This window comes from Salmo trutta, chromosome 14 (assembly GCF_901001165.1).
Source record: "Salmo trutta chromosome 14, fSalTru1.1, whole genome shotgun sequence".
NCBI lineage: Eukaryota > Metazoa > Chordata > Actinopteri > Salmoniformes > Salmonidae > Salmo > Salmo trutta.
In genome coordinates, this window is record NC_042970.1 from 20,640,120 (window position 1) to 20,667,498 (window position 27,379).

At 43.6% G+C, this 27,379-nt stretch overlaps 1 protein-coding gene and 1 pseudogene across 3 annotated transcripts; one reads left to right on the plus strand and one right to left on the minus strand.

Annotated features, from left to right (window-relative positions):
* LOC115207189 (myosin heavy chain, skeletal muscle-like) overlaps nucleotides 1–7,961 on the plus strand; it is a 31,508-nt pseudogene extending 23,547 nt beyond the window's left edge.
* Nucleotides 7,962–12,012: 4,051 nt separating this feature from the next.
* On the minus strand, nucleotides 12,013–27,315 carry LOC115207600 (short transient receptor potential channel 4-associated protein). 3 transcript variants are annotated; one of them, XM_029774836.1, is made up of 17 exons: nucleotides 26,989–27,315; nucleotides 24,378–24,506; nucleotides 24,143–24,259; nucleotides 23,883–23,940; nucleotides 23,564–23,619; nucleotides 23,329–23,457; nucleotides 22,978–23,179; nucleotides 22,435–22,623; nucleotides 21,504–21,598; nucleotides 21,219–21,350; nucleotides 21,029–21,087; nucleotides 20,847–20,948; nucleotides 20,365–20,686; nucleotides 20,047–20,158; nucleotides 19,779–19,891; nucleotides 14,356–14,562; nucleotides 12,013–12,478 (listed from the first exon to the last, which is right to left on the minus strand). In XM_029774836.1, exons 1-17 carry the CDS (start codon nucleotides 27,112–27,114, stop codon nucleotides 12,341–12,343), a joined length of 2,286 nt encoding a protein of 761 aa, XP_029630696.1. In that variant the 5' UTR covers nucleotides 27,115–27,315; the 3' UTR covers nucleotides 12,013–12,340. The 3 variants fall into 3 exon arrangements, with proteins under 3 accessions (XP_029630696.1, XP_029630695.1, XP_029630693.1); XM_029774835.1 differs by having other exon boundaries at nucleotides 20,371–20,686; nucleotides 21,456–21,598; XM_029774833.1 differs by having other exon boundaries at nucleotides 21,456–21,598.
* Between the last annotated feature and the right edge of the window lie 64 nt (nucleotides 27,316–27,379).

Below are 27,379 nucleotides of genomic sequence, written 5' to 3' on the forward strand. Positions count from 1 at the left end.
GGCCACACAGACGTGGGTGAACAGGGAGTACAGGAGGGGACTAAGTACACACACCCCTGAGGGGCCCCAGTGTTCAGGATCAGCGTGGCAGACGTGTTGTTGCCTACTCTTACCACCTGGGGGCGGCCCGTCGAAGTCCAAGATCCAGTTGCAGAGGGAGGTGTTCAGTTCCAGGGTCCTTAGCTTAATGATGAGCTTCGTGGGCACTGTGGTGTTGAACGCTGAGCTGTAGTCAATGAACAGCATGATAATATAGGTGTTCCTTTTGTCCAGGTGGAAAGCGCAGTGTGGAATGCAATTGAGGTTGCATCATCTGTGGATCTGTTGGGGCGGTATGCGAATTGGAGTGGGTCTAGGGTATCCGGGAGGATGCTGTTGATGTGAGCCATGACCAGCCTTTCAAAGCACTTAATGGCTACCGACCTGAGTGCTACGGGGTGGTAATCATTTAGGCAGGTTACCTTCGCTTCCTTGGGCACAGGGACTATGGTGGTATCCTTGAAACATGTAGGTATTTCAGACTCAGTCAGGGAGAGGTTGAAAATGTCAGTGAAGACATTTGCCAGTTGGTCTGAGCATGCTTTGAGTACACGTCACGGTAATCCATCTGGCCCCGCGGCTTAGTGAATGTTGACCTGTTTAAAGAGCGTTATCACACAGTAATCCAGAACAGCTGGTACTCTCGCGCATGCTTCAGTGTTGCTTGCCTCGAAGCGAGCATAAAAGGCATTTAGCTCGTCTGGTAGGTTTGCGTCACTGGGTAGCTCATGTCTGGGTTTCCCTTTGTAGTCCTTAATAGATTTCAAGCCCTGCCACATCCGACAAGTGTCAGAGCCGGTGTAGTAGGATTCAATCTTAATCCTGTATTGACGCTTTACTTGTTTGATGGTTCGTCTGAGGGCATTATGGGATTTCTTATAAGCGTCCAGATTAGTGTCCCGCTCCTTGAAAGCGGCAGCTCTAGCCTTTAGCTCGATGCGGATGTTGCCTGTAATCCATGGCTTCTGGTTGGGATATGTACGTACGGTCACTGTGGGGACAACGTCGTCGATGCACTTATTGATGAAGCCGATGACTGAGATGGTATACTCGTCAATGCCATTGGATGAATCCCGGAACATATTCCAGTCTGTGCTAGCAAAACAGTCCTGTAGCGTAGCATCCGCGTCATCTGACCACTTCCGTATTGAGCGAGTCCCTGGTACTTCCTGCTTGAGTTTTTACTTGTAAGCAGGAATCAGGAGGATAGAATTTTGGTCAGATTTGCCAAATGGAGGGCGGGGAGAGCTTTGTATGCATCTGTGTGTGGAGTGAAGGTGGTCTAGAGCTTTTTTCCTCTGGTTTTACATGTGACATGCTGGTAAAAATGTTGTAAAACTGATTTAAGTTTGCCTGCATTAAAGTCCCCGGCCACTAGAAGCCCCGCTTCTGGATGAGCATTTTCTTGTTTGCTTATGGCCTCATAGAGTTGGTTGAGTGTGGTCTTAGTGCCAGCATCGGTCTGTGGTGGTAAATAGACGGCTACGAATAATATAGATAGTGTGGTCTACAGCTTATCATAAGGTACTCTACCTGGAGCAATCAAGCGCTATGATGAAACTGGCTCTCATGATGACCGCCACAGGAAAGGAAGACCCATAGTTACCTCTGCTGCAGAGGATAAGTTCATTAGAGTTACCAGCCTCAGAAATTGCAGCCCAAATAAATGCTTCACAGAGTTCAGGTAACAGACACATCTAATCAACTGTTCAGAGGAGACTGCATGAATCAGGCCTTCATGGTTGAATTGCTGTAAAGAAACCACTACTAAAGGACACCAATAAGAAGAAGAGACTTGCTTGGGCCAAGAAACACGCGCAATGGACATTAGACCGGTGGAAATCTGTCCTTTTGTGTCCAAAATCTGTCCTTTTGTGTCCAAATTTGAGATTTTTGGTTCCAACCAAAAATCTTGGTGAGACACAGAGTAGGTGAACGGATTATCTCTGCATGTGTGGTTCCCACCGTGAAGCAAGGAGGAGGTGTTTGGGTGCTTTGCTGGTGACACTGTTGGTGATTTGTTTAGAATTCAAGGCACAGTTAACCAGCATGGCTACAACAGCATTCTGCAGTGATACGCCATCCAATCTGGTTTGCGCTTAGTAGGACTATCATTTATTTTTCAACAGAACAATGACCCAACACACCTCCAGGCTGTTATTTGACCAAGAAGGAGAGTGATGGAGTGCTGCATAAGATGACCTGGCCTCCACCTTCACCCGACCTCAACCCAATTGAGATGGTTTGGGATGAGTTGGACTGCAGAGTGAAGGAAAAGCAGCCAACACGTGCTCAGCATATGTGGCAAAGGGTGGTTACTTAGAAGAATCTAAAATGTAAAATATATTTAGATTTGTTTTACGCTTTTTTTGGTTACTACATGATTCCAAATGTGTTATTTCATAGTTTTAATGTCTTCACTATTATTCTACAATGTAGAAAATAGTAAAAATAAAGAAAAATCCTTGAATGAGTAGGTATGTCTGAACTTTTGACTGGTACTGTATTTAAATAAGATATTTCTGTATTTCATTTTCAATAAATCAATTCAACCTATTTTGAATTCAGACTGTAACCAGTGGTGTAAAGTATTGAAGTAAAAATTCTTTAAAGTACTACTTAAATAGTTTAGAAAATATCTGTACTTTACCATTTATTTTTTTGACAACGTATACTTTTACTTCACTATATTCCTAAAGAAAATAATATACTTTTTACTCCATATTGTTTCTCTGACACCCAAAAGTACTTGTTACATTTTGAATGCTTAGCAGGACAGGAAAATAGTCAAATTCACGCACTTATCAATAGAACATCACTGGTCATCCCTACTGCCTCTGATCTGGCGGACTCACTAAATACACCCACTTCACCCAATTACTAGAGGTGAACTACTGATTTCAGGTGCTGGCTGTGTGGAGGCAGAAGTATGAGGAGTGCCAGTGTGAGCTGGAGAGCTCTCAGGAGTCCCGCAGCCTGAGCACTGAGCTGTTCAAGCTGAATAACTCCTATGACGAAGCTCTGGACCACCTGCAGACCACCAAGAGAGAACAAGAACCTTCAGGGTACGACCACCTCACACACATCTGATTACCTCAGACTATAGTCATTGGTCCATGCCACATGAATTTAGCCATTTAATTACATTGTAGCCAAATTAGTACTTTCTCCCCTCAAACCCCCATACTGTATTTCAGTATAAAATAATATTCAAATGAATGTTTATTAGTTGAGAATTTCACACCAATCTTACATGGCATGGAAACGCAAACTGAAAGGCCTTTTTGTCCTCTTCTTCCCCACCTACAGAGGAGATTGCTGACCTGTCTGATCAGATCAGCCAGGGAGGGAAGACCATCCATGAATGAGCTGGAGCAGATCAAGAAGGATCTGAACATGGAGAAGAGTGAGATCCAGGCTGCCTTACAGGAGATTAAGGTAAGTCTCTGTTCCGCTTTTTCTCTCTGCCTTTTTAACTGTACTGTACTGAAACTATTGTGTGTATTTTGTTTGTATAATATTCTGCTCTCTCTCTTTCTCTCAGGGCACTCTGGAACACGAGGAGAGAAAGACTCTGTATCCAGCTGGAGCTCAACCAGATCAAGGCTGACATCTACAGGAAGCTGGTGGAGAAGGACGGGAAATCAACAACCTCCAGTGAGTTCAATGACCATACGATTAGATAACATGTCAGGGGTTGTACAGGCTCTGGTAGCTTTCTCTCCTTTTAGTATCAGAGGCTCATGTCAAGGAATGTCCCTCCCTTTCTAACTCTCCACATTTTTGCTCTCTTTCACCCTCCCTCTGCCCATTCCTCGCCCCCCAGCCGTAACCACCAAGGAGCCCTGGAATCCATGCAGGCCACCCTGGACTCAGAGTGCAAGTCCCGGAATGAGGCGGTGCATCTGAAGAAGATGAAGGGGGACAGGAACGAGATGGAAGTGCAGGTCAAGATTAAGGCAAGTCCTTCAGCAGCCAGTCTGACAACTCCACACTCACTTATGGCCTCTGTGATAATGTCCAGACAATGTTCCTCTGATTTTGTTTTCACAGTGCTTTGTATACACTGTAATAAACTGATGGAAGTGCAGGTCAAGATTAAGGCAAGTCCTTCAGCAGCCAGTCTGACAACTCCACACTCACTTATGGCCTCTGTGATAATGTCCAGACAATGTTCCTCTGATTTTGTTTTTACAGTGCTTTGTATACACTGTAATAAACTGTTCAGACTAATTAATAAATTCAAGGTAGCTACTTGACTCATCCACACTTCAGATTGTTTGCCTGCTGTGTTATGTCAATAGCATTCTGTACTGAACACTGTCTATGTCCTCTGTAACCCCAGGAGCCGGATGACACGCTGCAGCAGAACGAGGAGCTGAAGGAGCAGGCGGCCGTGACGGAGCGCAGGACACACAAACTGGCCGAGCACGAGCTGCTGCACTCCCAGAACACAGGGTCAACCTGCTGCACCCTCAGAACAGAGGGTCAACCTGCTGCACCCTCAGAACAGAGGGTCAACCTGCTGCACCCTCAGAACACAGGGTCAACCTGCTGCACCCTCAGAACACAGGGTCAACCTGCTGCACCCTCAGAACACAGGGTCAACCTGCTGCACCCTCAGAACACAGGGTCAACCTGCTGCACCCTCAGAACACAGGGTCAACCTGCTGCACCCTCAGAACACAGGGTCAACCTGCTGCACCCTCAGAACACAGGGCTCATCAACCAGAAGAAGAAGCTGGAGAGTGACCTGTCTATGCTGTCCACTGATTTGGACAAGGCTTCTCATGAATGCCGCAACGCAGACGAGAAGGCCGAGAAGGCCATCACTGATGTAAGGGAGAGACGCAGAAATTAATTTGATTACAAAGATCCTACATTGGAAAACTGGATCCACACCAGAAATCAAACTCTTCTCTCTGTCATTGTCCAGGCGGCCATGATGGCTGAGGACTTATTAAAGAAGGAGCTGGACACCAGTTCTCACCTGGAGAGGATAAAGAAGAACATGGAGCAGACCATTAAGGACCTACAGATGCGCCTGGACGAGGCCGGGCAGATCGCCCTCAAGGGTGGCAAGAAGCAGATCCAGAAACTGGAGGGCAGGGTAAGAGTCCAGAGAGCAATCCATCTGTTCCTCAGGAGAATACAAAGTAACACCATGTATTCAATTCCCATCACTAGATTGTTGACATAATAGGCATGCTCAGGGTATTCCTATAGTGATTTAGCCCTTATGGTTAAACCATGTTTACTTTTTTTTTTTTTTTTAAATGAAGGTATAAATGTTCATAAGGACAATGGTATACTTAATGATACATGACTACACCTACAGTGGCTTGCGGAAGTATTCACCCCCTTGGCATTTTTCCTATTTTGTTGCCTTACAACCTGGAATTAAAATTGATTTTGGGGAGGGTTATATAATTTGATTTCAACAACATGCCTACCACTTTGAAGATGCAAAATATTTTTTGTGAAACAAACAAGAAATCGCACAAAAAAACTGAACTTGAGCATGCATAACTATTCACCCCCTCAAAGTCAATACTTTGTGGAGCCACCTTTTGCAGCAATTACAGCTGCAAGTCTCTTGGGGTATGTCTTTATAAGCTTGGCACATCTAGCCACTGGGATTTTTGCCCATTCTTCAAGTCAAAACTGCTTCAGCTCCTTCAAGTTGGGTGGGTTTGCTGGTGTACAGCAATCTTTAAGTCATACCACAGATTCTCAATTGGATTGAGGTCTGGGCTTTGACTAGGTCATTCCAATACATTAAAATGTTTCCCCTTAAACCACTTGAGCGTTGCTTTAGCAGTATGCTTAGGGTCATTTACCTGTTGGAAGGTGAACCTCCATCCCAGTCTCAAATCTCTGGAAGACTCAAACAGGTTTCCCTCAAGAATTTCCCTGTATTTAGCGCCATCCATCATTCCTTCAATTCTGACCAGTTTCCCAGTCCCTGATGAAAAACATCCCCACAGCATGATGCTGCCACCCTGTGGGGATGGTTTTCTCGGGGTGATGAGAGGTGTTGGGTTTGCGCCAGACATAGCATTTTCCTTGATGGCCAAAAAGCTCAATTTTAGTCTCATCTGACCAGAGTACCTTCTTCCATATGTTTGGGGAGTCTCCCACATGCCTTTTTGCAAACACCAAACATGTTTGCTTGTTTTTCTTCTGGCCACTCTTCCATAAAGATCAGCTCTGTGGAGTGTAAGGCTTAAAGTGGTCCCATGGACAGATACCCAAATCTCTGCTATGGAGCTTTGCAGCTCCTTCAGGGTTATCTTTGGTCTCTTTGTTGCCTCTCTGATTAATGCCATCCTTGCCTGGTCCGTGAGTTTTTGTGGGCGGCCTTCTCTTGGCAGGTTTGTTGTGGTGCCATATTCTTTCCATCTTTTAATAATGGATTTAATGGTGCTCTGTGGGATGTTCAAAGTTTCAGATATTTTTTTTCAACCCAACCCTGATCTGTACTTCTCCACAACTTTGTCCCTGACCTGTTTGGAGAGCTCCTTGGTCTTCATTGTGCCCCTTGCTTGGTGGTGTTGTAGACTCTGGGGCCTTTCAGAACAGGTGTGTGTGTATATATATACTGAGATCATGTGACACTTAGATTGCACCCAGGTGGATTTTATTTAACTAATTATGTGACTTCTGAAGGTAATTGGTTGCACCAGATCTTATTTAGGGGCTTCATAGCAAAGGGGGTGAATACATATGCACGCACCACTTTTCCGTTTTTTTACATTTTTTTTATTTTTGAAACAAGTAATTTTCTTAATTTCACTTCACCAATTTGGACTATTTTGTGTATGTCCATTACATGAAATCCCCCCCAAAATCTATTTAAACTCCATGTTGTAATGCAACAAAATAGAGAAAATGCCAAGGGGGTGAATACTTTTGCAAGACTCTGTACGAACCGAAGAGGACACAGCAATTTACTTGGTTAGAGATATTCACCTCTTTACCATTACTGAACAGTAAGTGTAGATCAGTGGTGTGACAGTGTACTATTGACAGGGCTGGAGAATGAGCTAGAGTCTGAGCAGAAGAAGAGCCAGGAGTTCCAGAAGGGTGTCTGCAAGTACGAGAGGAAGATCAAAGAACTCACCTACCAGGTACTGAAACACAGCACCTTCTTCATTAGCCATGGGGAAAATGTAGGAAGAGATCTGTGTCATGCACTTCCCCAATGTTATGATTTTGCCCGGCACTTCATTAGGTTCAAGTGATCATCTTAATGATGGATCATATTGCTGATTTTATATTATTTTTCTATGATGTAGTGATGATGTAATGGTGTAGTGCTTCATGCTGCCCCCTGCTGTTTGTTTGTCCCTGCAGACAGAGGACAGGAAGAACCTTGCTAGTCTGCAGCAGCTCATAGACAAGCTGCAAGCCAAGGTGAAGAGCTACAAGAGGCAGGCTGAGGAAGCGGTAAGTCCCCATACCACTTCCAGTTTACTGTTGTGTTACTGTATGGAATGTGGGTCTGTTTCCAAATGACCTACAGTGGTATGATCTAGTTACCTGCTCTCTCTGATCTCTCACTCTGTCCTCTCCCCTCAGGAGGAACAAGCTAACTCCAACCTGACTAAGTTCAGGAAGATCCAGCATGAGCTGGATGATGCAGAAGAGAGGGCTGAAATGGCCGAGACCCCGGTCAATAAACTCAGTTTGCACTCGGGACCAAGGGCCTAAGGTCAGTACTACACTTTATGGAAGATACCAGTAAGGTGTGATTTATCACATAACATGAGGCTAACAATTGAGGGAAAATATTATTGGATTTGGATTTGTAACAAAAAATTCACTAGACTCAACCAGTCAACTGAAGTTGGTCTGCTCTGGAATATTTAGGGCATATAATAGAAGCATATTTAACTTGTGTATTTCAGCTTGCAGAGTAATCCAGAGGATTAATCTCCAACCAAAGATATCACAGCCAGCCAGCTGCAACAGTTGTGGTATGACTGCAATATAGACCAATAAAGACTTCTAAAGGCATTTATAGTACAATCTGTCTCATTACTGTCTGCAGTCAGTGTTGTGTGGAGAGATGCATTGAGTAAAGGATGGAACACACCATAAGGAATGTCGGCCGTGTGCAGGAGTTTATCTGCTGGGTGTTGACAATAGCGATTCAACTTGTGGAATCTATAGGAAATATCATTGTTTTTACAGCCTGACATTCTGAGGCAAGATGACATTTGTTATTGTGTCCCATCAATAAGACCACTGAACAAAATACACCACACACATTCGAGAGAAAGTTGTGAGAATTTAATATGCTTATCCTTATATTAAATTCACAAAGACTGTTAAATAAATAAATGAAGTTCAACATTAGATGAACAAAAAGGGTGGAAAATGGAATCCTAGGGGAAGATGGTGGACTTCACGTCAGGATTGAGTCGTATGTATAAGGTAAGTCCAATGCACACTAAACACTTCCTAGGTACAGATGGCTCCAGTGTGATATTGATGAATTACAAACAAGTGTTCATATGATCACCACCCCAATGTCAAAGCAAAAGCTACACATACAAAAATGATTTGATCATGTTTCAGAAACATGTTGAAGTCTAAATGAAGGTTTGCTGAACAAATTTCTCTAGGTACACACACAATCATGCTTTAACCCAGTCACTCAGTTATATCACACAGTCAAAGGAAACTAACTTGGCATATACGCCAAAAAACTAAGATTTACATAAAATGTACCTAATGTAAAGGAAGTACAATGAAATTCAAATAATTAAGCACCAATTAGCTATTTAATCAAAAAATACCAACTGGTTCTCAACATGTATTGGATGTAGAGTATGAAGCCTGCTTTCTTAGCGTGAAGCAAATCTGCACAAAAGTGACTATGTACAATGTTTCAAAAATACATCTGTGTGGCTGTTAAGCAGGGATAGTATTACAAATACAGTACTGTGCATTTGATTTTCAAAGTTATATCTAGCAATTCATTAAGACCATATTTTTAAAGTAGGTAATCTACTCTGAACCAGATGCCATATAAGAAAACTGACAATATGGGCTTCCACAGGCAATCATGTCTCTTGGCAGAGTGTGGAACATGCATGGTGTTCTCACGGTAAGAGTTCTATTCCAAACACTAGAAGCAGAGAGAACTGGACACACAGGACGTAAATGGTGCTGAACCAATACAACTTTTATGAACATTACAGGCTCCATCCATGATTTACATCAACACAAGCCAATCCACATGAAGTAGTGGTGAAGTATAGGAAGGTAAAGAAGTCAAACGCTGTGAAAACACAAGTCATAGTAAACCACCTTGTCATGTATCACTACCAACTGTTTATCAGGGCAAACCACATTATGAACGGATTGCTTTTATACATTCATTCAAGTGAACATACAAAAAGGTTTAGGAAAAACATTTGAACAGGATTAGTTCCACTTCGACACACACACACTGAGTGACAAAGTGGTTCAATCCATATGGTGCTGGGTTGAAAAATGCAGTAGCTCAATCATTAGTCATTTTCTTGGATTCTCGTTCTTTTGTTAGAGAGATGCAAAATGCTTACTCAGCTCAGAACCCATTTCCATGACATCAACAAATTCTAGCCATAGCAACATGACCACACCCATTCCCCCTACAGCCAATCACAGAGGTGAAACCAAGTACAGAACCATCACACAAAGACGAATGTAGATTGTCAGTCTAGGCTCGTGGTGAGAGAAGAGAAGTCAAGAGTTAAGTGGTCAACTGGGGGAGGAACATTCAAGTGATGCAGCACAGAGTGGCTGTTTGGTTGAAGGCCATTCATGCTAAGAGGATTTAAGAAACCTTAGAGCGGCAGGTTGCATAGCGGTTAATATCGTTGGGCCAGTAACCGAACGGTCGCTGGTTCGAGCCAACCAGGTGAAATATCTGTAGATGTGTCCTTGAGCAAGGCACTTAACCCTAATTGTTCCTGTAAGTCTCTCTGGATAAGAGCGTCTGATAAATGACTAAAATGAAACCGTTGTGAGAAGTGTCTGGGACAGAGAGTGGGTTTGAACACGAGAACCTGCATAGTTTATTATTCTATAAAACCACCCTTCCTTGATGGATACAAAGTAAAGTACAAAATGAAAATGTATTTTATCAAAATATGTGTTAAAATACAATAAACAATGCACACAATTCCAACAGTAAATGTTTTATCTACAATTTATTTAGAACTGAAAGCAATTCTCTTAAGCAAAAAAAATGTCTGAAAACGAAAAACGTTCTCTCTTCACTGGGTGAAGTCATGAATGGGTTGGTGGCATCTTTGGAGTGGTACTTCTGTCCAAAGCCCCATCTCACCCACCACATGGCCCCACAGATTATAAACCATCAACAGATCCACAAGCTACCTGGACGGGCTGAGTAAAGCCACAAGCACTGGTCAACTAGAACCATCCTAAAAGAGACAGACCAACATCCATACAGATCAGTGAAGATGCTGTTAATTCAAAGACCACTGGACAAGACTGATGCCAGCTCTGCATCGAATCATGATGAGCAGCCTTCTGTAGCATTGTGTTGTGTGACAAAATTCCACATTTAAGTGGCCTTTTATTGTCCCCAGCACAAGGTGCACCTGTGAAATGATCACGCGGTTTAAATCAGCTTCTTGATATGCCACACCTGTCAGGTGGATGGAAAATCTTGGCAAAGGAGAAATGCTCACTAACAGGGATGTAAACAAATTTGTGCATAAAATTGGAGAAATAAGCTTTTTGTGCATAGGGAAAATTGCTGGGATCTTTTATTTCAGCTCATGAAACCAACACTATACACACACACACAAACTATTGACTGGTACTGTGTGTATGAGTAGGTGTGTCCAAGGGTTTTTATTTTTAATATTTTCTACATTGTAGAATAATAGTGAAGAAAGACATCAAAACTATGAAAAACACACATGGAATCATGTAATATCAACAAAAAAAAATAGTTATATCAAAATACTTTATATGTGAGATTCGTCAAAGTAGCCACCCTTTGCCTTTATGACAGCTTTGCACATTCTTGCCATTTTCTCAACCAGCTTCATGAGGGAGTCACCTGGAATGCATTTCAATTAACAAATGCTGACATTGACGTTAGAACGGTAGAAATCTGTCCTTTGGTCTGAGTCCAAATTTGACATTTTTGGTTCCAACCGCGTGCCTTTGTGAGACGCAGAGTAGGTGAACGGATGATCTCCGCATGTGTGGTTCCCACTGTGAAGCATGGAGGAGGTGGTGTGATGGTGCTTTGCTGGTGACACGGCCAGTGATTTATTTAGAATTCAAGGCACACTTAACCAGCATGGATACCACAGCATTCTGCAGCGATACACCATCCCATCTGGTTTGCGCTTAGTGGGACTATCATTTGTTTTTCAACAGAACAATGAACCAACACCTCCAGGCTGTGTAAGGGCTATTTGACCAAGAAAGAGAGTGATGGAGTGCTGCATCAGATGACCTGACCTTCACAATCACCCAACCTGAAACCAATTGTGATGGTTTGGGATGAGTTGGACTGCAGAGTGAAGGAAAAGCAGCCAACAAGTGCTCAGCATATGTGGGAACTCCTTCAATAGTGTTGAGAAAGCATTCCAGGTGAAGCTGGTTGAATGCCAAGAGTGTGCAAAGCTGTCATCAAGGCAAAGGGTGGCTACTTTGAAGAATCAAAAATATATTTTGATTTGTTTAACACTTTTTTGGTTACTACATGATTCCATATGTGTTATTTCATAGTTTTGATGTCTTCACCATTATTCTACAATGTAGAAAATAGTACAAGTAAAGAAAAACCCTTGAATGAGTAGGTGTGTCCAAACTTCTGACTGGTACTGTATATATATCTATTTTGTTGCATCATACAAATAGATTTTTACATATATTTATATAATATATAAAAGGCTTCATTTGATTTCACCTAAAGCAAACCACCAACAAGGAGTATTTCAAGGTCCAATAAATGTATATTTCTTTACTGTGGGGTCTGGGACAGACAGACAGGTGCAGTCTCTCTTTTTCTCCTACAAAGAGAAAAGGAGCGAGGAGTGAAGATGCCCAGCATCGTAGAATCATCCCTCTCGTCTTCAGTAATGGCCCCCTGGCCAAGTTACAGACAGCATAGCAGCAAGTTGGTGTCCTGCCGCAGTCACATAGCACTTCCAGGTCGCTGGGTGACCCTTGATCTGACTATGCTCTTTGGCGGGGTCATCAACCATGATAGGTGTCCATACCCCAGCAACCCCCCACAAGCCTAGCGCAAACTCTCCTAGGGTTAACACTCTAGCAGGTCCCTGTCCAGGTCCATGAAGGGCTCATCTATGTAGCTGGCTATGGCACACAGAGAAGTCCTGTCTGAGCCCAGCAGCACTGACACGGTCTCATTCCAGTAGCTGAAGGGGATGCAGGAGCTCTGAGGGAGAGAATAAAACAGAGGGTTAGACTGGTGAAAGACAATTTCCCCAAGGAGGAGAAGGGAATATAGATTCATGGTAAAAAAAAAAAATCCTGACGTGAAACTTCTCTGCCCACAAACATCTAGAACGCCTATTAAGAAGACCCTCAGTCTCCGGGCAAAGACAGATCAGATCAACTGACTTCCCCACATTTATCACCTTTCAATGCTGTCAGCTAGCTACATGCTCCTCTAACCCTTACACTCGTGGAAATTGTCCTGTATGGCTAGAGCCAAATTTAAATGTTTCAAACAAAATAACTATAAAAAGCATATGCATGACCATGGTAGCAATTGAAAGAGAACACTTTGGATATTTTGGAAAAATGATCAAACCAAAAGGTGAGGACTACAGTTCACTTGACTCCAAACATTACACTGTTGATTTTATGTGCATTTTACATTTACTGTACTTTTCTCAGCATTTGTCAATAACGAGATCTGAAAATACTATAGATACATTCAGTAACATACGAACATTCATTGACATTTTTGAGTAGGTGCAAGATAAGAAAAAACAATGACAAGGGTTTGAGTGAGAGGTCTAACTGGTGTCTCCAAGTGGACACACCCACACACACACACACACACCTACACCTCTCCAAACTGGGCACAGTTACTAAGCAATTTCAATGCACTTTTATGACTCAAAGAGCATTCAACTTTTTGGTGCTTTTTTGAGCTCTCCTAGCTTTGCAATTGAGGAACTGAAGCAAGCACACTTGTAGATGTTTGTTTGGAACACAGCTCCTGTGTCGACCACCATCACACAATTATTGTTGTTTGTTCAATCTAAAAACGTTCCATTATAAATTGCGATCTGGGTCAGCTGGTAATGATTTGAAAGCTTATTCTATTGCCAACATGGATAGTGAAGTTCTAAAATACGATCTTACAGTGTTAGGCTTTCACAGGGCACTTCAGACAAACCGATTGTAATTTTGGTGCGCATAGAATGGAGTCATGAGTGTATTCAAGTACGTGTTCCGTGGCTAATTTTCTTCACAATACGACGAACATATGCTCATTCTGCTCAGTACAACCCAGGGCATGAAGCCATGTCATCCTTACAACTGTGGATCAAACATAGCGACCATAAACATTGATAGTGTAAATTACATGTTTTGAAATGTGGAAATATGAAGTGCACATTGGGACTCATGGGTGTGGTTTGCTTGTATGACATCAAAGCGGTGTTTATTATAATCCTCAACGTCTCATCTTTCAGAACACATCAACTCCATTCGATTTACAGCATTTCCCTTATTCAGACAACAACAAATGTACAAAAGTAGCCTAATTAGCGGAAGGAATAGGGGCATCTTCTTGTCGTGCACGGTGCTCAAATTTATAATGGCTGTCAGTCAAAACCCATACAGCACTGTGAAGCACAGAGCCTGAGCCCTGACGCCATGTATACTATGTTACTGTACAGCCACTGCATTCCAATTTAGGCACGTAGCAATAAAAACATCTGCCATTTTCGGGATGACGGTGTGTCAGGAAAGGGCTACTTTGGAGCATTAAAAGATGTCAAGTTGAACATTGTTTGCACAACACCAGAAATGGTTTCTCATTAGAAAACAGATTTGTTTTTAATAAACAAAAAGGTGGTGGACTGCCTAATGAAAACATAGTATACATTTATGGGGCTAGTTAATGACAGGCCGGCCAGTCTACAGGCTGCAAATAGATAGTATAGCAGAGAAAGCAGGCTTGATCAGGTGGGCTAATAACATTTGTAGGAAAAATATTTTGAATGTAAAATATACTATTGGTGAGTTTGACGGTTTTTCCTTGTTTGGGACGGATCAGGCCAAGAAGAGGACACTCACGTTCTCCAGACAAGTGCTGTCCTTGTCCCTGTTGAGGTAGTGACGCTGCCAGAAGCGCAGCAGGTTGTGGAAGTTGTTGAGCAGGCAGCCGGGGTACTTCTCTGCATGCTCCTTCTCTCTCAGGGCCTTGAGATAGAAGGGCAGCTTGCCCCTCCTCCTGGCCAGCATCAGGACCACTAGGCTGGTGTTCAGACAGCTCACATTCTCCTGGGCCAGGGGATGGGCAGGGCAGAGGAGGACAGGTGAGCACCACATGTGGGAGAACAACAGCCTCAAACCCTCAGAAACTGAGGCTACATTAATCTTAAAAGAGCAGAACAAGGTGGTCTTGCTCTTGAAAACTTTACCTTCTCCCTACAGTTTTCTGCCATTAGCTTTGCTCACGACTACCTCATGTGAACTACAATCCCAACACTGTGTTTTAACTTTTAGAAACGTCAATAATAATCATCGCTTACAATATGGCTTTTGAAACATATGGTCCTTATCTTTCATCAGAGAGAAAGAATACTTCAAATACAGATCCATACAGCTACGGAGCCTCCATCCTACTAAACTACACTCACTGTAGCAGTTACAGAACCATACAGCTACGGAGCCTCCATCCTACTAAACTACACTCACTGTAGCAGTTACAGATCCATACAGCTACGGAGCCTCCATCCTACTAAACTACACTCACTGTAGCAGTTACAGATCCATACAGCTACGGAGCCTCCATCCTACTAAACTACACTCACTGTAGCAGTTACAGAACCATACAGCTACGGAGCCTCCATCCTACTAAACTACACTCACTGTAGCAGTTACAGATCCATACAGCTACGGAGCCTCCATCCTACTAAACTACACTCACTGTAGCAGTTACAGATCCATACAGCTACGGAGCCTCCATCCTACTAAACTACACTCACTGTAGCAGTTACAGAACCATACAGCTACGGAGCCTCCATCCTACTAAACTACACTCACTGTAGCAGTTACAGAACCATACAGCTACGGAGCCTCCATCCTACTAAACTACACTCACTGTAACAGTTACAGAACCATACAGCTACGGAGCCTCCATCCTACTAAACTACACTCACTGTAGCAGTTACAGATCCATACAGCTACGGAGCCTCCATCCTACTAAACTACACTCACTGTAGCAGTTACAGATCCATACAGCTACGGAGCCTCCATCCTACTAAACTACACTCACTGTAGCAGTTACAGAACCATACAGCTACGGCGCCTCCATCCTACTAAACTACACTCACTGTAGCAGTTACAGATCCATACAGCTACGGAGCCTCCATCCTACTAAACTACACTCACTGTAGCAGTTACAGAACCATACAGCTACGGAGCCTCCATCCTACTAAACTACACTCACTGTAGCAGTTACAGAACCATACAGCTACGGAGCCTCCATCCTACTAAACTACACTCACTGTAGCAGTTACAGATCCATACAGCTACGGAGCCTCCATCCTACTAAACTACACTCACTGTAGCAGTTACAGAACCATACAGCTACGGAGCCTCCATCCTACTAAACTACACTCACTGTAGCAGTTACAGATCCATACAGCTACGGAGCCTCCATCCTACTAAACTACACTCACTGTAGCAGTTACAGATCCATACAGCTACGGAGCCTCCATCCTACTAAACTACACTCACTGTAGCAGTTACAGAACCATACAGCTACGGAGCCTCCATCCTACTAAACTACACTCACTGTAGCAGTTACAGAACCATACAGCTACGGAGCCTCCATCCTACTAAACTACACTCACTGTAGCAGTTACAGATCCATACAGCTACGGAGCCTCCATCCTACTAAACTACACTCACTGTAGCAGTTACAGATCCATACAGCTACGAGTGTCTCCATCCTACTAAACTACACTCACTGTAGCAGTTACAGATCCATACAGCTACGGAGCCTCCATCCTACTAAACTACACTCACTGTAGCAGTTACAGAACCATACAGCTACGGAGCCTCCATCCTACTAAACTACACTCACTGTAGCAGTTACAGAACCATACAGCTACGGAGCCTCCATCCTACTAAACTACACTCACTGTAGCAGTTACAGATCCATACAGCTACGGAGCCTCCATCCTACTAAACTACACTCACTGTAGCAGTTACAGATCCATACAGCTACGAGTGTCTCCATCCTACTAAACTACACTCACTGTAGCAGTTACAGATCCATACAGCTACGGAGCCTCCATCCTACTAAACTACACTCACTGTAGCAGTTACAGATCCATACAGCTACGGAGCCTCCATCCTACTAAACTACACTCACTGTAGCAGTTACAGATCCATACAGCTACGAGTGTCTCCATCCTACTAAACTACACTCACTGTAGCAGTTACAGATCCATACAGCTACGGAGCCTCCATCCTACTAAACTACACTCACTGTAGCAGTTACAGATCCATACAGCTACGGAGCCTCCATCCTACTAAACTACACTCACTGTAGCAGTTACAGATCCATACAGCTACGGAGCCTCCATCCTACTAAACTACACTCACTGTAGCAGTTACAGATCCATACAGCTACGGAGCCTCCATCCTACTAAACTACACTCACTGTAGCAGTTACAGATCCATACAGCTACGAGTGTCTCCATCCTACTAAACTACACTCACTGTAGCAGTTACAGATCCATACAGCTACGGAGCCTCCATCCTACTAAACTACACTCACTGTAGCAGTTACAGATCCATACAGCTACGGAGCCTCCATCCTACTAAACTACACTCACTGTAGCAGTTACAGATCCATACAGCTACGAGTGTCTCCATCCTACTAAACTACACTCACTGTAGCAGTTACAGATCCATACAGCTACGGAGCCTCCATCCTACTAAACTACACTCACTGTAGCAGTTACAGATCCATACAGCTACGGAGCCTCCATCCTACTAAACTACACTCACTGTAGCAGTTACAGATCCATACAGCTACGGAGCCTCCATCCTACTAAACTACACTCACTGTAGCAGTTACAGATCCATACAGCTACGGAGCCTCCATCCTACTAAACTACACTCACTGTAGCAGTTACAGATCCATACAGCTACGGAGCCTCCATCCTACTAAACTACACTCACTGTAGCAGTTACAGATCCATACAGCTACGGAGCCTCCATCCTACTAAACTACACTCACTGTAGCAGTTACAGATCCATACAGCTACGGAGCCTCCATCCTACTAAACTACACTCACTGTAGCAGTTACAGATCCATACAGCTACGAGTGTCTCCATCTGACCAAACTACACTTCCTGAATTGCGCCGAAAGGCCTGTGTTTAAGTGGATGCTAGATACAGATGAAGTCGGAAGTTTACATACACCTTAGCCAAATACATTTAAACTGTTTTTCACAATTCCTGACATTTAATACTAATAAAAACTCCCTGTCATAGGTCAGTTAGGATCACCACTTCATTTTAAGAATGTGAAATGTCATAATAATAGTAGAGAGAATGATTTATTTCAGCTTTTCTCTCTTTCATCACATTCCCAGTGGGTCAGAAGTTTACATACTCAAATAGTATTTGGTAGCATTGCCTTTAAATTGTTTATCTTGGGTCAAATGTTTTAGGTAGCCTTCCACAAGCTTCCCACAATAAGTTGGATGAATTTTGGCCCATTCCTACTGACAGAGCTGGTCTAACTGAGTCAGTTTGTAAGTCTCCTTGCTCGCACACGCATTTTCAGTTCTGCCCACAAATTTTCTATAGGATTGAGGTCAGGGCTTTGTGATGGCCATTCCAATACCTTGACGTCGTTGCCCTTAAGCCATTTTGCCACAACTTTGGAAGTATCCTTGGGGTCATTGTCCATTTGGAAGACCCATTTGCGACCAAGCTGTAACTTCCTGACTGATGTCTTGAGAGTTGCTTCAATATCTCCACATAATTTTCCTCCCTCATGATGCCATCTATTTTGTGAAGTGCACCAGTCCCTCCTGCAGCAAAGCACCCCCACAACATGATGCTGCCACCCCCGTGCTTCACGGTTGGGATGGTGTTCTGTGGCTTGCAAGCCTCCCCCTTTTTTCTCCAAACATAATGATTGTCATTATGGCCAAACAATTCTATTTTTGTTTCATCAGACCAGAGGACATTTCTCCAAAAAGTATGATCTTTGTCCCCATTTGCAGTTGCAAACCGTAGTCTGGCTTTTTTATGGCGGTTTTGGAGCAGTGACTTCTTCCATGTTGAGTGGCCTTTCAGATTATGTCGATATAGGACTCGTTTTACTGTGGATATAGATACTTTTGTACCCGTTTCCTCCAGCATCTTCACAAGGTCCTTTGCGGTTGTTCTGGGATTGATTTGCACTTTTCGCACCAAAGTACGTTCATCTCTAGGATACAGAACGCGTCTCATTCCTGAACGGTATGACGGCTGCGTGGTCCCATGGTGTTTATAATTGCGTACTATTGTTTGTACAGATGAACGTGGTACCTTCAGGCGTTTGGAAATTGCTCCCAAGGATGAACCAGACTTGTGGAGGTCTAAATTCTGAGGTCTTGGCTGATTTCTTTTGATTTTCCCATGATGTCAAGCAAAGAGGCACTGAGTTTGAAGGTAGGCCTTGAAATACATCCACAGGTACACCTCCAATTGACTCAAATTATGTCAATTAGCCTATCAGAAGCTTCTAAAGCCATGACATCATTTTCTGGAATTTTCCAAGCTGTTTAAAGGCACACTCAACTTAGTGTATGTAAACTTCTGACCCACTGGAATTGTGATACAGTGAATTATAAGTGAAATAATCTGTCTGTAAACAATTGTTGGAAAAATTACTTGTGTCATGCACAAAGTAGATCTCCTAACCAACTTGCCAAAACTATAGTTTGTTAACAAGAAATTTGTGGAGTGGTTGAAAAACGAGTTTTAATGACTCCAACCTAAGTGAATGTAAACTTCCCACTTCAACTGTAGCTAATGAGCATAGGTGGTTGCGTCTTGTCTTCCGTCTGTTTTCCGTAAACAAGCGATGTAACGTGGAGGTATGGCCGTATGGGAACACTAACCCTAACAAAGTGTGCATCAATTTAACCTTTTGTTCAAAAGAATAATCTTCTCACTGATATGAAAGATAAGGTCCTTAAACTTCCAAAACTGTACCGTGACATGTGTTAATGTTCAGATTCAGCAACAGGGGTTATAACACAACTCCCCCGTACAGAAGACGCCTTTGTCCAATGACTTGTGTGTAATGTAATGGAACAGAGTCATGATCAAGGGCTCAAGGTTGTCTAATCCTAGCAAACATACTGGGAAACGTTCTTCTTCTTTCTCGTGGGCTGATGTGTGTGTGTGTGTGTGTGTGTGTGTGTGTGTGTGTGTGTGTGTGTGTGTGTTTCGGTGTTAGAGAGAAAGAGGCAGCAAAGACCTGTGTGAGAGTCTGCACGTTGATGATGTTGACCAGCCTGAAGAGGAAAGATAGTCTGTTCTCCACCTGGGCCAAGTAGGACAGCAGACAGCATTCAGACAGCACCTCCACCACTGCAGGACCACAGTCAGCAACAATTACATCATAAACAACACCTTTATAATGCAATCAAGGCTTGATTTTATTCCAACATTGGCAACTTGAGATCATACATCTGACCCACTCTCATTGGTCTATTCACTTGCTATGGGAATGAGTGGGTGTTTACCTTTTCTGTCCTCTGTCTGGGTCTCGAAGCGGTCCAGGGAGAGAATGATGCAGCGTACCAGCATGTTGGAGTCTACCAGGGAACTGTTGATCTGGGTCATGAAGGTCTGGAACTGCAGCCGAGCCGAACAGAGGGATGGGACACCCAGCATTATAGAACACACACAACTCTGGGTACAATGAGATTACTTTTAAAAGGTTGACTTTAAGAATTTATGTTGCATTATTTCATGCAATATCATTCTGGGACAATGAGGACTGACAGGGTCCTCTCACATTGTGGGGGGGGGGGGGGGTTGCTATTTACTAAGTGTCTCACCTTCACCTTGTTATCTGTGCTGACGTACATGTTGAACCTCTTGAAGGCGTCGATGTTGAACTTCATGAGTTCCCCCAGGAGGTCAAAGTAGCTCTGCAGGACATCTTTGGACTTACAGCCACTGTCTATGATGCAGAACAGCATGTTTTCTAGCAGCCCCCTCTTCAGCAGAAACATCTGGTCTGCATAGGAGGTGACTCCACGGAGGAAACTCTCCACTGCCCTGGCCTGCCAGAACCTGAAGGAGGAGTCTGGAGGCTCCTTCTTCATGACAGTGAGGAGACGAGTGAGGAGACCTTTCTTCCCATCACACACTAGACTCCTGCAGGAGCACAAGGAGACAGGGAGAGGGCATTTGGGTGACACAATATAGTATTTAATTTGAGTTTTCAGAGAACATAATGCCTCTTTTGCACTGTAGTGTGAAGTATTGAGGGTGGAGTTAATGATGGGAACAGATGATGGAACCAGATGATGCATACCTGTCTGTATTGACTAAGGCCTCCACCTCCGGTATGTTGGCCTTCAGAGAGATGGCACTCAACTCGTTCAGCTCCTGACTGTTTAGAAGCAGATACTTGTTCCTGAAATAAATGAAATGTGTGTTAAATTCAAGTGAAGCTAGCAGGGAACTTTCAGTCAAGAGTGTTTGAAAGTTACTCACTCATGGTGGTCGCTGAAGCTCTGGAGAAGCCTCAGAAACTGGATCTTGAAGGATATTTCCTAAGGGAAGGACAGAATCAGAGTGATTAACATTAATGTTTATAACACTGCAATGGTAATATGAACTCAGAGCAAGAATCCCCCAAAAAATGTACAGTGATAGTGGAGTTTGAGAGGAGTGCACTGCTTACCGGACTGCAATCACAGTTCTCATTCTGGCCATGCACCACATGATTGGATGAGGTGTACTTCCTCCAGATTAGCTTGTCAAACAAGTTGTTGAGACCTGGGATCAGACGGAACTCTGCTAGCATCTTGTGTACCTGAGGAAGAGACAGTGGTCAAATAAATGCAAACAGACAGGAGTGGCTACTCCTACGAGAGCCCTGCATTGGGTGAGTTATCTGTTTTGGCCCCCAGCCCCTCACCTGGTTCCTATGACTACCCATAAGCAGCACACAGAGCACGTACAGCACCTCCACCTTGTACATGATCTCGTGGACAATCTTCATGGACTGGGGCAAACGGTGCCTGAGAGTACTGGTGGCCAACGAACTCTCGTTTGATGACTCTGTGGAGGAGACATAATAGGATGAAAAAGATGTAATGAGATGTTCATAGATCGACAGAGGTACAAGGGTAGGTGACAGAAAAGTCTTCACAAAATGGATCTGGGGCTTTCCCACTCACACCCGATATGCATAAATATATTTTTAATATAGAGACCCATTCCAAACGGAACAGAGGACAACTAGACCTGGTCCATATAAACCTGGTCGAGTCCAGAGAAGTTCCGACCAGAGTGTGGTAAGCAGCAGAAAGGTCATGTTTTAACCTACTTTATTACCTGGAGATGATAAAGCGTGAGGAGTGAGAGAGAGATGCCGATCTGCCAGGCAGGGAGGGGCCATACCATGGGGAGCAGGGAGGGAGAGACAGCAACCAAGCTGATTCACGCTATAGTAGATAGTTGCCATAGCTAGGTTACTTATCATCCAATATGATTATGTAGTACCGGTCTTGACTGCATCAAACCAGGAGAAGCTAGTTAAGCTAGCTAAAGGCTAATTGAGGATGCTAATTGAGGAAAGCAGGCGCTTTCTGATCTGACAGTTACAAATCACAACAACTCCATTTAGAATATTAAGTAGCAGCCTACCTGTTGGCTCTTGGTCGTTGTAGCCTATCCTGACTAGATATCTCCTATCTTTTGACACGCGGCAGCTCTATGACTGTAGCCTATTGCCGCTTTGATTACTTATGATTGGCCAACAACAAGCTACACGCACCACACTCCACTCTCTGTATAGTACTATAAATAAGCATTTCATAAGGAGAATGGTTAGACCTTTTCAGTGATAACTGATGTTTAAGGCAGTGGTACAGAGCAGGAGAGAGGCTGCTGACCTGTGCTGGTGTGCTCAGTCTCCTCCGTGGCCATCTGCATGAGGGCGTCCAGCACCAAGGCGTTGTCCAGCCACGTGTACCAGTCCTCCAGCTCCTGCAGGAAGTTAGACGCCCCCGTGGCCTCAGACACCTTTCTAGTGGCCAGCTTACACAGGCGCTCGATGAAGCCCGGGATGTTTAGGAGGGTCACTGGGAACAAGGAGGCAGCAGAGTGGGCTCATTCATTGATCATGTACAGGTCATGTACAGGTCCCCCTGCTCAAGCAAGCACATATACATGCTCGTCTGAAGTTTGCCAATGAACATCTGAATGATTCAGAGGACAACTGGGTGAAAGTGTTGTGGTCAGATGAAACCAAAATTCAGTTTTAGGTTAAGGGCTGAGAAAACCTTTGGACAGATTAAGGGCATCAAATCAAATAAGTACTACAAATCAACAGATGAATTAAACAAATCCTTTAACAAGACCCAAAGATAAGGTAATTGAGCTAAAGAATAGGAAAAGGGTAATTTCTCCACTGTGTTTCTGTATCCCTGTCCTACCTTGGTTGACCTCTGCACGCGAGAGGCTAGAGTCTTGTTTCTGCTGGGCGTTCTTGGCCAGCAGGGTGTGTTTGTCATCATTCCCCACATCAGGTTCTGAGACTGTGACAGAGAGGATGCGGCAGAAGTTAGCCAGCTGCTGCTGGTCAAAGCTCTGGACCAGACCAGACAGGTTAGCAACCCCTTCCAACTGGATCATCGCCTGTGGCAGAAAGAGGACCAACATATGTGTCACTATCGGCATAAGATGACCATGGATATAAAATCTCCACCCAGCGCAAACCCACAAACCAACAAACCCTCTCGAGGTGAGCAATATTGTAAAAGATTTTGTTGTAAAGTTCCTCTGACCTTCTTGACTCCGAGAATATCCTCGATTAAAGTGGCAGTCTGTAGAAAAGTCTTCTTGTTCGTCATCAAGGTAAAGAGAAACAGGACAAAGTAGTCTCTGGCTGCAAGGCTCTTTGTTACCCCTTCCGTCTGAGAAAATTAGGGGAGAGATTTGATGATTAATGAATGTTTATATTAAAAGGCAGACATTATTCCTTTATTTAATGAAGTGATGTTCTGCGGCAAGTGTACTTACACATATGCAGCAGTTGTAAAGAACACTAAGGCAGTCATTGACCAAGTCATCATTCACTGCAGGGACAAAACACAATGAATGTACTTTATTCTCCCGGATAGTCACCAGTTGAAGTATCCTGGGGTAAGGAATGTTTTGGGGATTTTCAAGTCCCTCAGTTGAGCACCTGATCCCCTTTTATCATTTAAGCTGGGCTGAAGTGCATTTGGGTATTCCTTTTTTTACACACTCATGAATATCAATGTTCCCCTATGTGAAAAGTGCAGCCTTTGAGGTTATATCAGACCTAAACATATCAAACCTGACTTTTTCTACTTACTTTTAGGTTTCTTCTTTTGCATAGTGAGTGTAGGCCTCATCAAGATCTCTACAAGCAGCTTTTATTGGAGGAAAAAGAAGCAGCAATGAACAAACTTCATATCCCACCTGATAATATCTCAGAAGGCACTGATACACAAAGACACTGCAGTATGAGGTAACATGGCTGATTCAAGACATACAAACAGGTAACTGATATGTTTACACCACAACACAGAACATAGGAGTAACAAGCGCATAATAAACAGTATGTTAACTTACATCGACTCCACCAAAGAGGTCAAAGGTGTATGTGATGGGAAAGGTTGATTCCTGAGCACTCTTCCTGTCTTCTGTGACAAAAGACATCGCCTCCATGGAAAGTAGGGACGATAGTTCCTGTTATAAAGAACTGATAATTAGGCCTAGTCTTAATCTTAGAGTAAATGGCCCAAACTCGGCAAGGTTAAAGCCTAGGAGCTTTACTGATGTAGTGGTGTGTATACTATGTGGGTACCTTTAGTACACTGTGTGTGTGGGAGAGGTCACTGTTGGGATGGCTGCTTTCATGGAGCTTCTGCAGCAGCTCGGGGATACTGTGCCATTTGGCCTGCTTATCCCTATCCTGGAGAAGAGCCTCTGGGAGCTGGAACAATTAATTAATGGTCAATATAGGAAATATACATGGGCAACACTGAGAGTTGATCATTTTACCCACCCTCGGCACACCCACACAACCTCAAATCAGATTAAATAAAAGTCTAGGTCTTTGATGTTGGTGCCAAATAAACACATCCTCTCCTAATTCCAGTTGCAGATGCTGCCTCTTGGCACTAGTTAAGTCTGAAGTTATTTCAAATCATGCCCAACTGAAATCCATCACAAATGGAACACAATACATAACGTTCAGTTCTCATAGCTCAATTATTATGAATGAGGCTCAAACTTCCATTTCAGACTTTTTATTGGAATCAGTGGAGCAACACAAAGGCCTTTAGGGCAAGTTGGCAGTGAGTTGAATAGGTCACATTTCACCACAATGGAATTCGATGGGCTGGGTGTCTGAAAGGGTCATTCTAGAGCTAAGTGCTTTTCATGTCAAATATACAATTCAAGGAGATTTAAAAATCACCACCACAGAATTCGGCAAATCAGATCATGACTCTGTACTCCTGCTTCCTGTATACAAGCTGAAGCTCAAACAGGAAGTAACCGTGACTCACACCGTTGAGAAATGGTCATCAGAATCAGATATTATGCTACAGGACTGCTTTGCTAGCGCTGATTGGAATATGTGCAGAGACTCAGCCAATCAAGTCAACGAGCTAACCACCTCCGTCACGCTTCATTAGGCAATGCATTGGCGACGGTGCCCCCACAGTGAAGGTTGCTGCTTCCCCAATCAAAAACCCTGGATTAACACAGAGGTTGGCGCTAAGAGAAAGGACAGGGCTACCGCACAGTTATATCACAGACAACCCAGAGGCTAGGGCTGAGGACAGGAACAAGTACAAGATGTCATGCTACGACATCAGCAGATTCATCAAACGAGCAAAAGGACAATATAGGAATAAGGTGGAATCATATTACACATGCTCCAATGCCCACAGCATGTGGCAGGGATTACAAATGAAGACCCAGCCGTGATCTGCCCAAAAATGCCTCTACCAGATGAACTCAATGCATTTCATGTACGCGTTGACAATAACACCGTGCCGTGTGTGAGGGCCCCCACTGAGGACTGGGTGATCTCGCTCTCCGAGGCCAACCTGAGTCATCACTCAAGTCAACACTCACAAGGCAGCAGGGCCGGATGGTATTCTAGGGTGTGTCCTCAGAGCATGCGCAGAACAGCTGGCAGGCATTTTCAACCTCTCCCTGTCCAATCTGTAATCTTAAACTGACCCAAGAACTCTAAGGCTTCATGCAACAATGACTACCGCCCTGTAGCACTCACATCTGTAATCATGAAGTGCTTTGAAAGGCTGGTTAGGGCAGATATCAAGTCCATCACACCCTAGACCCACTAAAATTTGCATACTGCCCCAACACATCCATAGACGACGCAATCTCAATTGCACTCCACACTGCCCTCACCCACCTAGATAAGAGGAATACATACACTATATATACACAAAAGTATGTGGACACCCATTCAAATGTCAAACTAGTAGATTTGGCTATTTCAGCCACACCAGTTACTAAAATCAGGCACACAGCCATGCAATCTCCATAAACTTTGGCAGTAGAATGGCCTTACTGAAGAGCTCAGTGACTTTCAACGTGTCACCATCATGGGATGCCACCTTTCCAACAAATCAATTCGTCAAATTTCTGCCCTGTTAGAGCTGCCCCAGTCAACTGTAAGGGCTGTTATACGTGTCCAGTCACAGTCCACAAATGGGCGGCACCCATTTATGGAAACTAAAGTGGGGCGTGGCAGGCCAGTTTTGTTTGGCGGCTGGTATCGTTACGTAATCACCCGTGTTGTTCATCCAGTATAAACCCAAATTATTGTTAGCCCTAGTTAGATGGCAGAAACAGCTTGTCAGAATACAATGTAAGGTTTACTCACAATCTGCTGATGAAACCCATAACCAAGCTTGCTAACTAACTGTTTCGTTAACCAAACTAAGGGCGTTAGCTAGTAGTGCACACTTTTAGTTGAGCAAACCCATGTTAACGTTAGCCAGCTAATATAACATTGAGTAATAGCTAGCTAGAGATGCCAATTTCATGTATAAATGAGAGAAACAAACTGAAACAAAAGACGTTAAACTAGCTAATAGTTAGCTAAAACGGGCATCCTGGATCAACAAAAGAGTTAGCTAGCTAGTGCAGGCTACATGGAGGTTCTCAACGGGCACTTTGTAACTAGTTCACGGTGTATATTCCAACTTTGTCATGTAAATGAACACATTATTTTGGAACACAGCCAGTTAATGTTAACCACCAAGACAGGCAAACAGCTACTTCATCCTGGCATCCTGTGTGTGCCTGTACTGTAGCTAGCTAGTTACTGTACTACTAGCTCTCTTCAGGGTTACAAATGCAGGTCCCAGGCTTGAGTATTGCTCCCCCTTTTCAGATAATTTCATTGTCAAGACATCATACTAGTTGTGTCTTACCTGTGTCCCTCGGCTGAAACCCCGGCCAACGATCTGACTATGTCTGATCTTTGCAATAATATTTCCATTACGAACACTTCGTTTTCCTCCAGTCCAAGGGGACTCCGACCCCAGAAGCGTCGCCATTATTTGTTATCCCTGAACTGTTCCAAGCAGGAAGATTTAGCTAGCTAGATCTCATCAGATTCCACAGTCACAAGGTCAAAATTGGCTACAATTTGTTTTGTGTTAATTCTAGGTTAGGGCTAGGCATAAGGTTAGCTGTTAGGTTTTAAGAAGATCAATTGTAGAAGTGGGCGGTGTTTGTGACTTTGTGGCTAAATAAGCTTGTGACGACCGTTCAGTCTTGATACACATATTCAAAAGTAGCGGCATCTAGTGGTAGGATTTG